This window comes from Portunus trituberculatus, chromosome 34, assembly GCF_017591435.1.
Source record: "Portunus trituberculatus isolate SZX2019 chromosome 34, ASM1759143v1, whole genome shotgun sequence".
Classification (NCBI taxonomy): domain Eukaryota; kingdom Metazoa; phylum Arthropoda; class Malacostraca; order Decapoda; family Portunidae; genus Portunus; species Portunus trituberculatus.
The window spans coordinates 5,245,264-5,259,316 of NC_059288.1; the positions used below are offsets into that span (position 1 = coordinate 5,245,264).

The following is a 14,053-nucleotide window of genomic DNA, read 5'->3' on the forward strand; positions in this document are numbered from 1 at the left end:
GGACTTTAATCTCACACTCACCAGCTTCAAGTCTTTGGTCTCCTCACTCTTCTCACTCCTTTAGGCAATGAGTGTAGCCTTCAGTTAATGGTTAAAACCCCTCACTGTCTCTCTCAGTCACCCACCAAGCTGCAGGAACAAAGGAACAGTCAAGCTTGTGTCCACTCACCACACAAGAAGCGAGACTCGAAACACCATTAGTAAAATAAAGGGAATATTTGTACACTATATGACATGTAAACTGGTTCACTACAAATGACAGCAGATACTTGCTAATTCAATGTACTCCAGCTTGTATCAAATTATCCAAAACATCCCTAGAACATGACAAATATCCAGAACAGCTTGGAATCAATGACAAAATCAGCCTGAGTCTACCATAGTGTTATTTATCTACTCAGAAGACAAGACAAGGGACACAGAAAAGCACTGGATCATAAGAAATGCAAGCCAGCACCAGATAAATCCTGTGGAAACTTAGCGTAAAAAAAAACTACCGTCCCACCAACCAACAGATCACCGCTCATTGAAAACTGGTTCCTATGGTTTATTTATTGCCTTCAGTGCACCTATTGCATCACCACTGGACAATCTGTGACCAACACAAAGCAAGATAAGAGGGATTCAAATGCAGTTCTTAGTTCAGAGGAGATACTGTGCATTAGTTTGTTGCCTTGTCATTCTGCAAAGATGTGACATTTTTATACATTCTTATTGTGTATTTCATTTGGTGATGCTGCCATACACTGCCCAGCCATACCATACACTTACAGGTAGAATGCTGGTGTATGACTGTATGAGGATGTATGTGGTTTAGTTTGTCATTCAGTAAAGTTATTTCTTTACACATTCCTTTTAGTGATGCTGCCATACACTGCCCAGCCACACCAGACACTCCTAGACTGCAGTGTATGGCTGTATGGATGTGCATGTGTGTATTTAGCTAGTTACGATTTACAGGAAACTAGATTAGACTCTGCCTCCATGTATCATTTAGTCTGCTGATTCTGGTTAGTGGAGATTAAGATGAACAAACAAACTCAGCATCCTTGGAGTCTCTTGTCCTCACTTTATCCTTATGGCCCCTTGTACTTCCCACAGCCCTCACAAACATGCCTCCCTTACCCTGTTACTCCAGTCTTTCCTTAGCTCAGTATATTGTTAATTTCTTCTCTCTCTCTCTCTCCCTCTCTCTCGTCGTTCTTTTTGTATCATCCACTTTTCATCATGTTCTCTTTCTTGCACCTCACAAACATGCTTTCCTTCTCATATTCTAGTCACTTCACAGCTCTGTATACCACTATTGCCTCCTCTTGCAGTGTGTGTGTGTGTGTGTGTGTGTGTGTGTGTGTGTGTGTGTGTGTGTGTGTGTGTGTGTGTGTGTGTGTGTGTGTGTGTGTACAACAAAGTTAAAAACTAGTACATGATTCCACATAATCCCTAACCCCGTGAAGCTACGTGACTCCACTGCGGCGACACCATGAAATAAATGGACACTCTCTCCCCACCTGCCCCTTCCCTTTCCCTCCCTCCCTCCCTCCCTCCCTCCCCGTCCCATCCCTTCCCTTCCCTCAGCACAAAGATACGCAATGTAAAAATTTACCTGACAAGATGGACCACACAATTACATAAAATGGAAACTTATTATGGATGTCTCAGTGGCGCTTTCCTCCCCATTATTACCGAGGAGAAAGGCTAATAATATGTACAGTTGCCTCGAGAAGTGATGTCAGGGAGTCTTGGTAATTTCATGTCTATTTAGATAGCTAATGAAGTGCTTTACATTACCTCCACAAAGACAAAGAGGAACAGATGTGATAGATTGTGGAATATAAGCATCAGTTCTCAAGACAACTGTAATGACAAAGAGCACCAACAAAATATACACTGAATGACTTTGGTCGCCTGTGTTGCACTGGCCTCGATCTCCACTACGCCACACGTCTCTGCCAAGCAGTGCGGCGGAAGTGGCTCACTACTCTCAAGTTCCCGACGACCACAGACAACGCCACATCAACTCAACGGGAACAAAATCGAGTAACTTCCTTGCATAGATATCAAACACTGACTTACAAAACAACGACCAAAGGATACAAACTTACTCCATGGCCTTTGATTAACATGCATGACTCAAAACGGAATAAAAAAATGGCTTTTGCTGCACAGAGCAAGACGGATCCTGAAGCCCCTCGCTCTCTTCACAGCAAGGTGTTCTGGTGTCAGTTGTTCCGGAAGCGGTTCAGCAGGGCGTACTTGTACACCCAGTTATCAGCCACCAGGTCAAACAGTTTTGTCTCCCATGTGAGTCCGTTTTCCTTGCGGTGTTTGGCCTCCTCCCTCTGCCGCTGCTCCAGGGCAAACTTGGCACTGGTCGCCTCGTCAATCTGGTTGAATCTGTTGGTGTTTGGATGTGTTAGTGTGGAAACTCCTTTATAAAATCTATTAAAACTGGATCTATTCATCTATATGGTTTCAGTCTGTACTCTATCTTATCTATTCTATCAAACCTTTCCCTGTACATACATACCCAGAATGTCTCCCATAAAAAGAAGCATAGCCAAGACAAGACTATCAATAAACAACACATCAGTAAACACATTCATTGACCATAAACAATATTCATAAGTACATTCCCCTTTGTTGTGTATCATTCTCCAACATACTTGAGGCCAGCCGTCACTTCCTTCCACATAAAGCGGGACTCATTCTCCGCCTGCTCTGCGATGGGCTTCACATTCTTCTTGACGGTAGCCATGCTCTTTGTGTCCACAAACGCCATACTCTCCGACTGCAAGAAACAACACTTAGCAACCATAACCCAAGTGTCGCCTCTATCTGATCAACATTTAGTGACCTCACCAGGGAAACATAAGCCTAATAATCATCTCTACTGGACCTAATGTTCTTTCAAACTAATGAGACTTGACCATAACCCAAATGTTGTCTATTTTACCAACATTCAATTGTTTGCTTAGCCAGTGAAGCAAAATGAAAGAGACAAAACTAGAAGGAAACCACAAGCTTGAACGATGAAAGACAAAAAAGTCAAACAAGGGTGAGGAATGAAAAGGAAATATATCATAAAATCCCTTGTTAAAGAAAATAAAGAAGGTAAATGAAGATTCAGAAACTTGAGGAATGAGAAAAAACTGTGACAAGTAAAACAAGGGTGAGGATTGAAAGGATGACAGAAAGATGATAAAGTTACTGGTAAAAAGAAAATAAAGAATAAAATGAAGGCACAGAAGCTTGTAGAATGAGAGGAAGACAACAAAACAAGGGTGAGGAATGAAAGAATGACAAACAGATTATAAAGTTACTGGTAAAAAGAGGATAAAGAAAATAAAGGCACACAAGTTTGAAGAATGAGAGGAAGACAACGAAATGAAGAATGAAAGGAAGACAACAAAACAACAGTGAGAATTGAAAGAATGACAAACAGATTATAAGGTTACTGGTAAAAAGAAGATAAAGAAAATGAAGGCACATAAGCTTAAGGAATGAGAAAAAGACAACAAAATACCACAAGAATGATGAATGATAGGATGACAGAAACAGATGATAAAGTTCCAGATAAAAAAAATAAAAGAAGGAAATGAAGACACACTAGTTTGAGAAATGAGAAAAGACAAGAAAGAAACACAAGACAAAGTAACACAAGAACGGATTATCAAGTTACCGAATCTCTAGCCTTCGCCACCATCGCTCCATTCCACTCGCCATCCACTGTTAAGAAAGGTTTCCGCTCCCCAGGACTGAAGACTTCCGCTGAAATCCGATGCTTCTTCCCACCATAGAAAGGCTGCAAGCAAACATTTTTTTATTTATTTATTTATTTATTATTCTTTTATCTCTTCAAGTACCAGGACATGTTTCCATATTCATTCTGCTTACTATTTGGGGATTTTATACAGCTTCAGATACTTTTATTAGGATTAAAATAGTGAAGACTCTGGCTATTAATCTTCTGACCTTAATAGACCCTAAATAAAATCGTCCAATCTTACCCCAAAAACTCAGAGTAAAAAAATTATGTCCCAGTGCTGAAGGGATTAAATGTAAGAGGGTAAACAAAAGGATAAAACAAAAATGGCCCACTTAGATGCCAGTTCCCGAGCAGGTCCAAGAGAGTTAGCCAAAAAGAATGAGATGCATGTCTTGAAACAGCAACATAGGTAAGTGTGTCTGTGGGTTTGCATGCCTGATGTGACTAATTCCAGCAGGTTTGTGTGTCTGTATGCCTGACCTGACAATTCTCACCAGTGCCAGAGGTCATGTGGCACTCACCTTGGTCAGGAACTCCACATTGGCACTGTAGCCGGTCTTGTTGCAGGTGATCTGACAGGTGCCACCCAGCTCCACCCACGGCACTGTCAAGATGGACCTGTGGGCAGTGACAGCATGAGTCTGGGTTTGGGTCAATGTGTTAAATTTTTTATCTCTCTACTTGTCTTTTTGTCTTTATCTTCATTTCTTCTCTCTCTCTCTCTCTCTCTCTCTCTCTCTCTCTCTCACCTCTATGTCTCAACCTTTCACATGCGCACACACACACACACACACACACACACACACACACACACACACACTCTCTCTCTCTCTCTCTCACACACATATACACAGCCACATACCTTCCATAACCACTAGGGAAGTTCAGAATATACTCCTCATCATGGTCCAGGAGGGAGACACAGCCCTGACCGATATTGTTCACACAGATAGAAAGGCCCAGAAACTTTGATTTTGTCCAGATGTGGCCACAGAAGGAGATGCGTTTACTCTTGTGCTCGGCGTAGAAAGCAGAGATGGGTGGGTGGTGTGACACTTGCTCTGCCACAAAGCACAGGTTGTTACTGGTGCCCCAGGGTATTGGCCCATCAGGCACCTTGTCACCCTTGGAGTCTGTGCCAGGGACGTCCCAGTAGCATCTGTCAAATTTATGGGTGTTAGTAGTTAGGGAGGGAAACAGTGAGGTGGTGGTGAAGAAGAAGAAGAAGAAGAAGAAGAAGAAGAAGAAGAAGAAGAAGAAGAAGAAGAAGAAGAAGAAGAAGAAGAAGAAGAAGAAGAAGAAGAAGAAGAAGAAGAAGAAGAAGAAGAAGAAGAAGAAGAAGAAGAAGAAGAAGAAGAAGAAGAAGAAGAAGAAGAAGAAGAAGAAGAAGAAGAAGAAGAAGAAGAAGAAGAAGAAGAAGAAGAAGAAGAAGAAGAAGAAGAAGAAGAAGAAGAAGAAGAAGAAGAAGAAGAAGAAGAAGAAGAAGAAGAAGAAGAAGAAGAAGAAGAAGAAGAAGAAGAAGAAGAAGAAGAAGAAGAAGAAGAAGAAGAAGAAGAAGAAGAAGAAGAAGAAGAAGAAGAAGAAGAAGAAGAAGAAGAAGAAGAAGAAGAAGAAGAAGAAGAAGAAGAAGAAAGAAGAAGAAGAAGAAGAAGAAGAAGAAGAAGAAGAAGAAGAAGAAGAAGAAGAAGAAGAAGAAGAAGAAGAAGAAGAAGAAGAAGAAGAAGAAGAAGAAGAAGAAGAAGAAGAAGAAGAAGAAGAAGAAGAAGAAGAAGAAGAAGAAGAAGAAGAAGAAGAAGAAGAAGAAGAAGAAGAAGAAGAAGAAGAAGAAGAAGAAGAAGAAGAAGAAGAAGAAGAAGAAGAAGAAGAAGAAGAAGAAGAAGAAGAAGAAGAAGAAGAAGAAGAAGAAGAAGAAGAAGAAGAAGAAGAAGAAGAAGAAGAAGGAGAAGAAGAAGGAGAAGAAGGAAGGAGAGTGCAAGGAAAACAGTTTTATATTCTGATAACATTTATAACCCCTAAAAATTAATGGCTATATCACATAAATCTATAAACCACCACCACCACCACCACCCACCTGAACACCTCTCCTAGAATTGGGTTGTACGGCTTCCTGGCCACCTCACTCTTCCTGCCGGCGTGGAAGGCTGACAGGTACCACTTCACCACCTGCACCATGCGCTCCTGGGGTGTGGCCATGTCTGCGATGCTGCCGGGGGACCAGGGGACGTTAGTGCAGGGAGACACCAGATGGAAAGTAATGAAGAGGACGGGGGAGAAGGAATGACATGTGTAGGACTGGAGGATCCTTGCAGCCTCCCTTTTATCCTTAACCCTTTCAATACTGAAACATGTTTTTACCTTGATTTTTGGGTAATGCTTAGATGATTTAATTTGCATTTGAAAGTCTAAGGAGGTCAGAAGATTAATGGTCTAATCTTCACTATTTCAACCCTCACCTGAGTTTCTGGAGCTGAATAAAATTGCCTAATAGTGACCACAATAAATATGAAGTCATGTCACGGTACTGAAGTTCTCACATACAATACTATAAAATAAATAAGCTTGGAATATTTTACTTCTCTTTTTATATAACTTAATCTTTTTTATATGAAGGAGCTTGAATAATCTATCTTCTTTTATATAAATTCTCTTTTTATATACTAAGCTTGAAACATGTAATTTTTCCTTTTATATAACATTCATAGCACTATTAAAAATTATCTGCATGGATGTACAGGAAAGAGAGAACAAAAGGTTAATATTCCCTTCCACAGCTACATACAGAAAGATTTGAAAAAAACTGTACAGGAAAAGTGACTGAGAAGTGTCAGGAGAGCCACAAAGCAATGACCGGCCACACAACACACCTGCAGAAGAGGTCAGGGTGTGCGAAGAAGTCAGCATACATCTCAAGCAGTGACCGTCTCTCCAGGATAAAGGTCGGAAGCACAACCTTTGTTAAGTCCATTCCTATCTTAACCTGAAGGATAGAGACGATAGTTACAATGAAGTAAATATCCAGCAAGGTGTTCAGCAATGTGTGCCTTAATAATTCAAACCAATCCACGTTAGCTCTGCAATCTTGTGTTAAAATACTACAGAAATTTACCTAAGCAGTAAATAAACAGATCTTTTAACTCATCTGTAGTTAACACATACAAATTAAAATAAGTGTACTAATTAACCACATTTCAATAGTTCAGCAGCAGTCACCACTCCATAGAATCTTGGTTCTAAGTAACACGTTATACAAGCTAAGCACTAATTGATCAAGATGTCTCATAGAAGAACCCTATCCAGTATGCATGTTAGGTTAGTCAGTCAGCCAGCGTAGCCCAGCGTAGCCCAGCCTAGCCCAGCCCGGCCCAGCCAGTGACCTGAGACAAGAGGTGGTGGATGATGGAGCCGTGGCTCTCCATGGACCCCAGCTCTGTGTCGTCATCCTCTTCATACATACGGTCGTAGTCGAAGGAACCACTGCCACTCTTGAGTGGCTGCTGCTCCTCCCTGCGTCCCTCTGCCCCCAAGACCAGCAGTGTTAGGCAGACCTCACCTTCTATTGCTACAGTACAATGTCAATTGATGTGAATCTATTTAAAATTACTGATTTAAAAGAAAAAACTCCAATTCCAAGTGATTTTATATTGATGCACATTGTTTTCCTGCACTTACCTGAGTCCCTGGAGGAGGCAGAGACACTGGCTGACCTGCAGGGGGACTGAACAGGGGTGCCAACCGTCTGTCCCTCGCCACACACATCTGCCGACATGCACATAAGCAGGTTAGGGTAGGTTAGGTTAGACATAAGTTAAGTTAGGCTGGGTTAGGTTCCTTGACCATTAACTTTGCCAAACACATCCACAGACACACACACACACACACATTACTAGTAGGTAGGTAAGTTAGGTTAGGTTAGATGATTATACAAAAACACAAGTTACAAAACCCACACAAACACAGCACAGTAAGCAGCAGTAGTGGTAAGTCATTTCTATCAACCACAAATCATTTCAAATATTCAAATCACCAAATTTCCACCCACATCAAACACTCCCAGCACTACACCCACAACACATAGAGGGGCTGCTGGCTTACCCTGGGGGCTTGGGGAGGGCTCCAACAGGGGGCTGTGTGCCGAGGGGTCACCGGAGGCCTTGGTGGGGCTGGTGACGGTCTCGGTGTGCACACGGCCTGGGATGGTCTCCACAGCATCCTCAAAAAGACGCGGCCCACTGGAAGGACGGGAGGATGTTTGTTTTTTATTTCAATTTAAAAGTTACACACATTGTGGATAAACCAATATAAAATTTAAAAAAGAAGGTGTGTTTTTTGAGCCGAAACTGATGTCTTGTGTTTATTTCAGAACTAAGAGGAATAGGAGATAAAAAAAAAGGTAAGATACTAAAAGCAGATGTAATTTTGGGGTTAGAAATGGTCACTGTCTTGTGGTGTTTATTTCAAAGCTGAGAGAAATAAAAAAGAAAGACGTGAAGAAATAAAAACAAGATGAAAGTAACCCGTGTCTTGTGTTGCTTAGTATTTTAAAGCTGCTCTACTCAGTGTGAAATGAAAGAAATAAGAAGTTAAAAAAAAAAAAAAAAAAAAAAAAAAAAAAAAAAGAGAAAGAGAAGAGAGGGAGAAAAGGTGGGTTCTTAATGTAATATTGGTCATTGTCTTGTGTTATTTCAAAGCCAACCCCATTCATAACAAAAAAAAAGAGGAGAAAAGAAGGGTTCTTAAACTAATATTGATCATTGTGTTGTTATATCAAAACTAATCTCATTCATAACTCTTCTACTCCATGTCAAGTAAGAGGAAGGAAGTTTTGTTTGCACGTAAAGCAGCAAGTACTGGTGTGTTCGTTGCATCCTAACACCTACACATACATTCACTCGAGTTTTATGCAACACTTTAGTTTATTTATGGCCATTAAAGTATTTCTCCCTTTACTTATTATACAGAAATACAAAATGAAAATAGCTCTGAAGGTAATCATCATGGATAGATTTAATCAATACAGGCCATTAAAATGTTTCTTGTTAGTAATTATAAAAAGTTGAATATAGAGATGGTAAAAATCTTTCTTGATTTAGTCATTATAGAAAAACCTTAACTTAAATGTATCATTAAAATATTTCAGTTACTAAGTAATTATAAAAGAAAACAAAATATATAAAAACAATCTTTTAGTTAACTGTTACAAAAAAAAATTAATACTTTCAGTACCATGATGCATTTCTATATTCATTCTGCTTACTATCTGGTGATTCTATGTAGCTTCAGAAACTCATGTGGGGGATTAAAATCATGAAAACTGTGGCCATTAATCTTCTGACCTCCATAGACCCTTCCTAATGTAAATAAAATTGTCTAATCATACCCAAAAACTCACGGTAAAAATGCATCCCAGTACTGAAGGACTTAATTCGAATAGATGAAAAAAAACTGTCTTACTCATAATGAAAAAACTAAATTAATACAATACCACTAAATTAAAAATATATCTCAACTACTCAATATGTAAAAAGATTATAATTCACATAAACAAACCAAGTATTCCTTCACTCCTTCCATCACTCATCACAAAGCACAACAACTCACACAAACACAACACAAATTCTCTACCAACTAGCAACACTTCCACCCTCACTGCTCACACTCCACCATGCACAACACAACACAAACACATTGCATCTGGCACTACTCTGGCTGGCTACTCAATAAGGTGCCACAAGGGAGCACACACCACTGATTGCCACTAACTAGCATCTCTATCTATTATTACTACTATTAAAGAAAGGGTCACCAAGCTAAACTGGCTTGTCAACGTGCTGTCACACTAACCCGTCCTCAATCTTCAGGTCAAATGTTGTGCTTTGATAAATAAAATGAGAATGATACAAAAGCAATGATGAAATTTTTGTGTTGCTTTTGTTTCATCTCTGGGTAAAACATTTTGCTACTTAATTTTTTCCTTCTTCAGCTGCCTCTCTGATCTCTGCCACTCCAAATTTCAAAATTTCCAAAATTTCTGCCAATGATAGAAAAATGGATTCCAAAATTTCAAATTTCTGCTGACAATAAAAAAAGATTTCAAATTCATGCCAATGTTTAAAAAAACTGATTCCAGGTTACCAAATTTTTGCCGTTGATAACAAATGAAACATTTCTCCCGGGGATAAAAGTTGTATTCCAAATTTTGTCAGAGGAAATAAAAATTGCTGATGAAAATTGGTTTAACCAAAGAAAAAAGTGAAAATAGGAAAAAATTATACCAATGAATTAAGTACACACACACACACACACACACACACACACACACACACACACACACACCAAGAGAAAGAAACTAAAGGAATTAAATAATAAACTTGTGAGGAAATCAATGATTATTTCAACCAAAAAGAAAAATTTTCCTTCCAAAAAATGTGAAAACAAAAACAACCTTGGACAATGGGAATAATCAAAGATGGAGACACACACACACACACACACACACATCCCAGCCTGTCATTTGGCTGGTTATACCACAAATAAACCAACAACAATAACAATAACTACTACTACAATAACAACAAAACAAGAACCCAATGCAGATATACAATATAAGATAACACACAATATACACAACACAGTATACAGGAACACACACACACACACACACACACACACACACACACACACACTACTTTTACTACTACATCCCAATATAAGTACATACAAGTACAAACGTTAACACCACAAACACAGGACACTTCAACTATGCACTTTTAAACAGCAAAACACTAGAAAAAACAACTGAGCAAATGAAAAATAAACGAACCAAGAAAAAACAAACTAAATATTTCAGCTGCCGGGCACGAAAATAAACGAAACGAAATACAGACTCCAGAAAGATCTATATGGAAAACAAAGGCTAGTAAATATGCAAGGCTTCATCTACACTGACTTGCCAACGCAGCAAGGGAGGGGCAGGTATGAGATGGCCAGGTACAGGTGAGAGAGAGAGAGAGAGAGAGAGAGAGAGAGAGAGAGAGAGAGAGAGAGAGAGAGAGAGAGAGAGAGAGAGAGAGAGAGAGAGAGAGAGAGAGTATAATAAACATAAATAGGCAAGAAAAAAATTAAAAACAGGTAAAAAGACAAGATAGAGAGAAAAGAAAGAAAGACAAATGAGAAACAGATCAACGAAAAAACAAGAACAAAGAAACAAGGAAGGGAAGGAAAAGCAAAAAAAAGAAAAAAGCAAGGAAAAGTAAAACAGGGAAAAAAAAAAAAAAAAAAAAAGGGCATGTGTGAGACAAGGGTGTAGTAGTATAGCAGGGTGTATGGCGCAGGATGGTGGTGGTGGTGGTGGCAGGGCGGCAGGGTGGCAGGGTGTGACAAAGAGATCCTTACCACACTTTGAGACGACGAATATAATCCATGACAGAGGAAGCACTGGGCCTCCTCTGCTTGCTGCCAAAATAGGACCACATGACTGTCTGTATCATCAGCGGAAACACAAGCAGAGGGCGGGCCAGCAGGGGCCAGACAGGGGGGGCGGCACTCAGCAGGCTAGCAGAGGTCAGGGGAGGTGGCCCTGCATGACTGGCCAATTGGACGTGGGCAGGGGAGCCATTTTTCTCTCGGCACTCTAGCTTGGCACTCCGCACTTGGCACCTTCTGTTTCTGTGTCCTCGTCAAGACTATATTCTTGTTTCTGTTACTATAGGTTCCGGCGTTTATTGTTTGCTAAAGGTTCCTGTGCTTATTGCTAAAACTTCCTGCATCCTCATTTACCTTTAGTGCGTCTTTTAGTTATGATGTCTAAGTTTGTTGTTACAGTCTCCTCATTACAGAGTCTATAGGGGTGTTGGTTTCATGGTTTCCGAGTCCTTCAATGTACTGGCAAGGTTACAGAGTCTACAGATCAGTTGGCAGCATCTTAGTAATGTTTCAGTGTTTCTGTTATGAAGTCTAGAGTTTGTTCAGTTTTTCAAAGCGTAAGTTGCTGTGCTGAGTTAGTCACTAGTGCCATAACACACTATTTCCGAGTCTTCCTGTTTATACAACCAGTACTGAAGTTATCGTCTCTCACTCTGTTCACTTAATTACTAGCTTTTCCATGTCATCTTTTTCAATGCAACTCTATTTATTTTTCACGCTGACTTCTATTTCTTCAAGACAAATTGTAGTTTCCAAGGTTAACTCTACTCGATATTCATTTTATTACTAGTTTTCCAAGGCGAATTCTAGTTTTCAAGGCAAATTCTAGTTTTTTAAGGCAATTTCCAGTTTCTCACAGTGAACTCTACCCAACATTTACAAGAAGCAGGTGTGTGTCGCAGGAAAACACAAGTGTCACAGTCACAATTAAGTATTCCCCAGTCACTCAGCCACTCATGACCACCCTGCTGACACACACCGAGACTCTATTACTTTTCACACACTATTCTTGCGGTAAGCTCTCTTCAGTATTCCTGTGAGGTGTGAGAAGACTAACATTAACCTTCTGTCTCTTGCCTTCCTGTGTGTGTGTGTGCAAGCAATCTCTAGTGCTGGCAAGATTAATAAACCAATGTCTGTTGAGATGAATAGATTAACTTTGTCTTCTCTCTTTTTTGTCTCCAAGCAAGTTTTAGTGTCAGGATATTTTCTTTTTGTTTTCTTTTTTTAACCCCTTCAGTACCATGACGTGTTTCCATATTCATTCTGCTTATTATTTGGTGAATTTAAACTGCTTCACAAATTTTCATGAAAATAATGAAGACTCTTACCATTAATCTTTTGACCTCCATAGACTCTTCCTAATATCAATAAAATCATCTAACTACACCCAAAACTGGAGGTACAAATGCATCCTAGTACTGAAGAGGTTAATGTAGGAAGAGTACCAGCAAAGACAACATAAATTACAATAAAAAAAAAGACCCCTAGAGAGACCAGACTCATACAAATTATTAAGACCACCACACCACACCAGTGAAAAAAGTTGTCCTTAGCAGTCACTCTATTTCCATCACTCTGCTAACACACACTGGCACTTTACACTTTTCCGAACCACTTCTGCCCCACACCTCCTCTACATTCAAGAGGCTTTAGTTGATGTGATGTGAGTTTTTTAGGGTGTTTTTATGGTTGTAGAGACTAAATAGCAAGATTTCTACATTACGGACAGGAAAAAGTCTTGAGAATCTGGTTAATCCTTTCTGTGGCTCTGAAAATGGTCATGGTGAGAAAGAGATAGAAAGAGAGAGAGAGAGAGGGCTATTACAGATTTCAGGACTTAAGCATGAGTGTTGTAAATTTCTCCCAATCTATCCCAGTACCCAGTTAACATACATTTAGGGAAGCAAGCAAAGGTAAATCTCCGTGGCCTTTGAAAAACAGTCGTAGTGAGAGCATAGCCTTTCAAAAAACAGGGATATCACACATAAGTTTCTCCCAGTTTATCCCAGTACCAAGTTAATATACGCTGAAGAAAAGTAAGCTAGGGTAAACCTGTGGCCTTTGAAAAACACTCGTAGTGAGAGCATAGCCTTTCAAAAAACAGGGATATCACACATTAAATTTCTCCCGGTTTATCCCAGTACCAAGTTAACATACAATGAAGAAAAGTAAGCTAGGGTAAATCTGTGGCCTTTGAAAAACACTCGTAGTGAGAGACACGCAGCCTTTAAAAAAAAAACAGGGATATCACACAAGTTTCTCCCAGTTCATCCCAGTACCAAGTAAACATACACTGAAGAAAAGTAAGCTAGGGTAAATCTATGGCCTTTGAAAACAGTCGTAATGAGAGAAGAAGGCATTTCAGAATACAGGGATATCACACTAAGTCTCTCCCAGCTCCAAGGTAACATACACAAAAGGAATGCAAACAAGAGTAGTGAGTGTATGGGCTTTGAAAACAGTCGTAGTGAGAGAGCAAGTCTTTCAAAATAATGTCTTTCACAGTTAACATACAAAGAGAAGCTAGCAAGGATATTCTCTCTCAAACAAGGATGGCAAGTTTGTGAGCTTTTAAAAACAGTCGTAACGAGAGCTGATCTTTCAAAATACTGCTGAGCCTTTCCCAGTTAACAAAGAAAGGAAAGCAAGCAAGGATTTTCTCTCACAAACAAAGGTACTGAGTTAGATGGCTTTGAAAACAGTAATAGTGAGAGAACAAGTCTTTCAAAGTTGAGTTAATTCCTTCCCAGTTAACATACAAAGGAAAACAGGCAAGGATATTCTTTCCCAAACAAAGGTACTGAGTTAGATGACTTTGAAAACAGTCAGTGTGAGAGAGCAAGTCTTTGAAAATAGTTTAGT

The 14,053-nt window shown here is 39.7% G+C and overlaps 1 protein-coding gene across 1 annotated transcript in view; it reads right to left on the reverse strand.

Annotated features, from left to right (window-relative positions):
* Positions 1-1,565: 1,565 nt before the first annotated feature.
* LOC123512707 (oxysterol-binding protein-related protein 9-like) overlaps positions 1,566-14,053 on the reverse strand; it is a 36,028-nt gene continuing 23,540 nt past the window's right edge. The window contains exons 8-17 of the mRNA XM_045269246.1: positions 7,859-7,995; positions 7,436-7,522; positions 7,141-7,280; positions 6,631-6,743; positions 5,838-5,969; positions 4,629-4,925; positions 4,288-4,384; positions 3,680-3,802; positions 2,664-2,788; positions 1,566-2,394 (exon numbers count right to left, since the gene is read on the reverse strand). Coding sequence (XP_045125181.1) covers positions 2,220-2,394; positions 2,664-2,788; positions 3,680-3,802; positions 4,288-4,384; positions 4,629-4,925; positions 5,838-5,969; positions 6,631-6,743; positions 7,141-7,280; positions 7,436-7,522; positions 7,859-7,995 — 1,426 coding nt within the window. The 3' untranslated portion in view covers positions 1,566-2,219. The remainder of the gene's footprint in view (positions 2,395-2,663; positions 2,789-3,679; positions 3,803-4,287; positions 4,385-4,628; positions 4,926-5,837; positions 5,970-6,630; positions 6,744-7,140; positions 7,281-7,435; positions 7,523-7,858; positions 7,996-14,053) is intronic.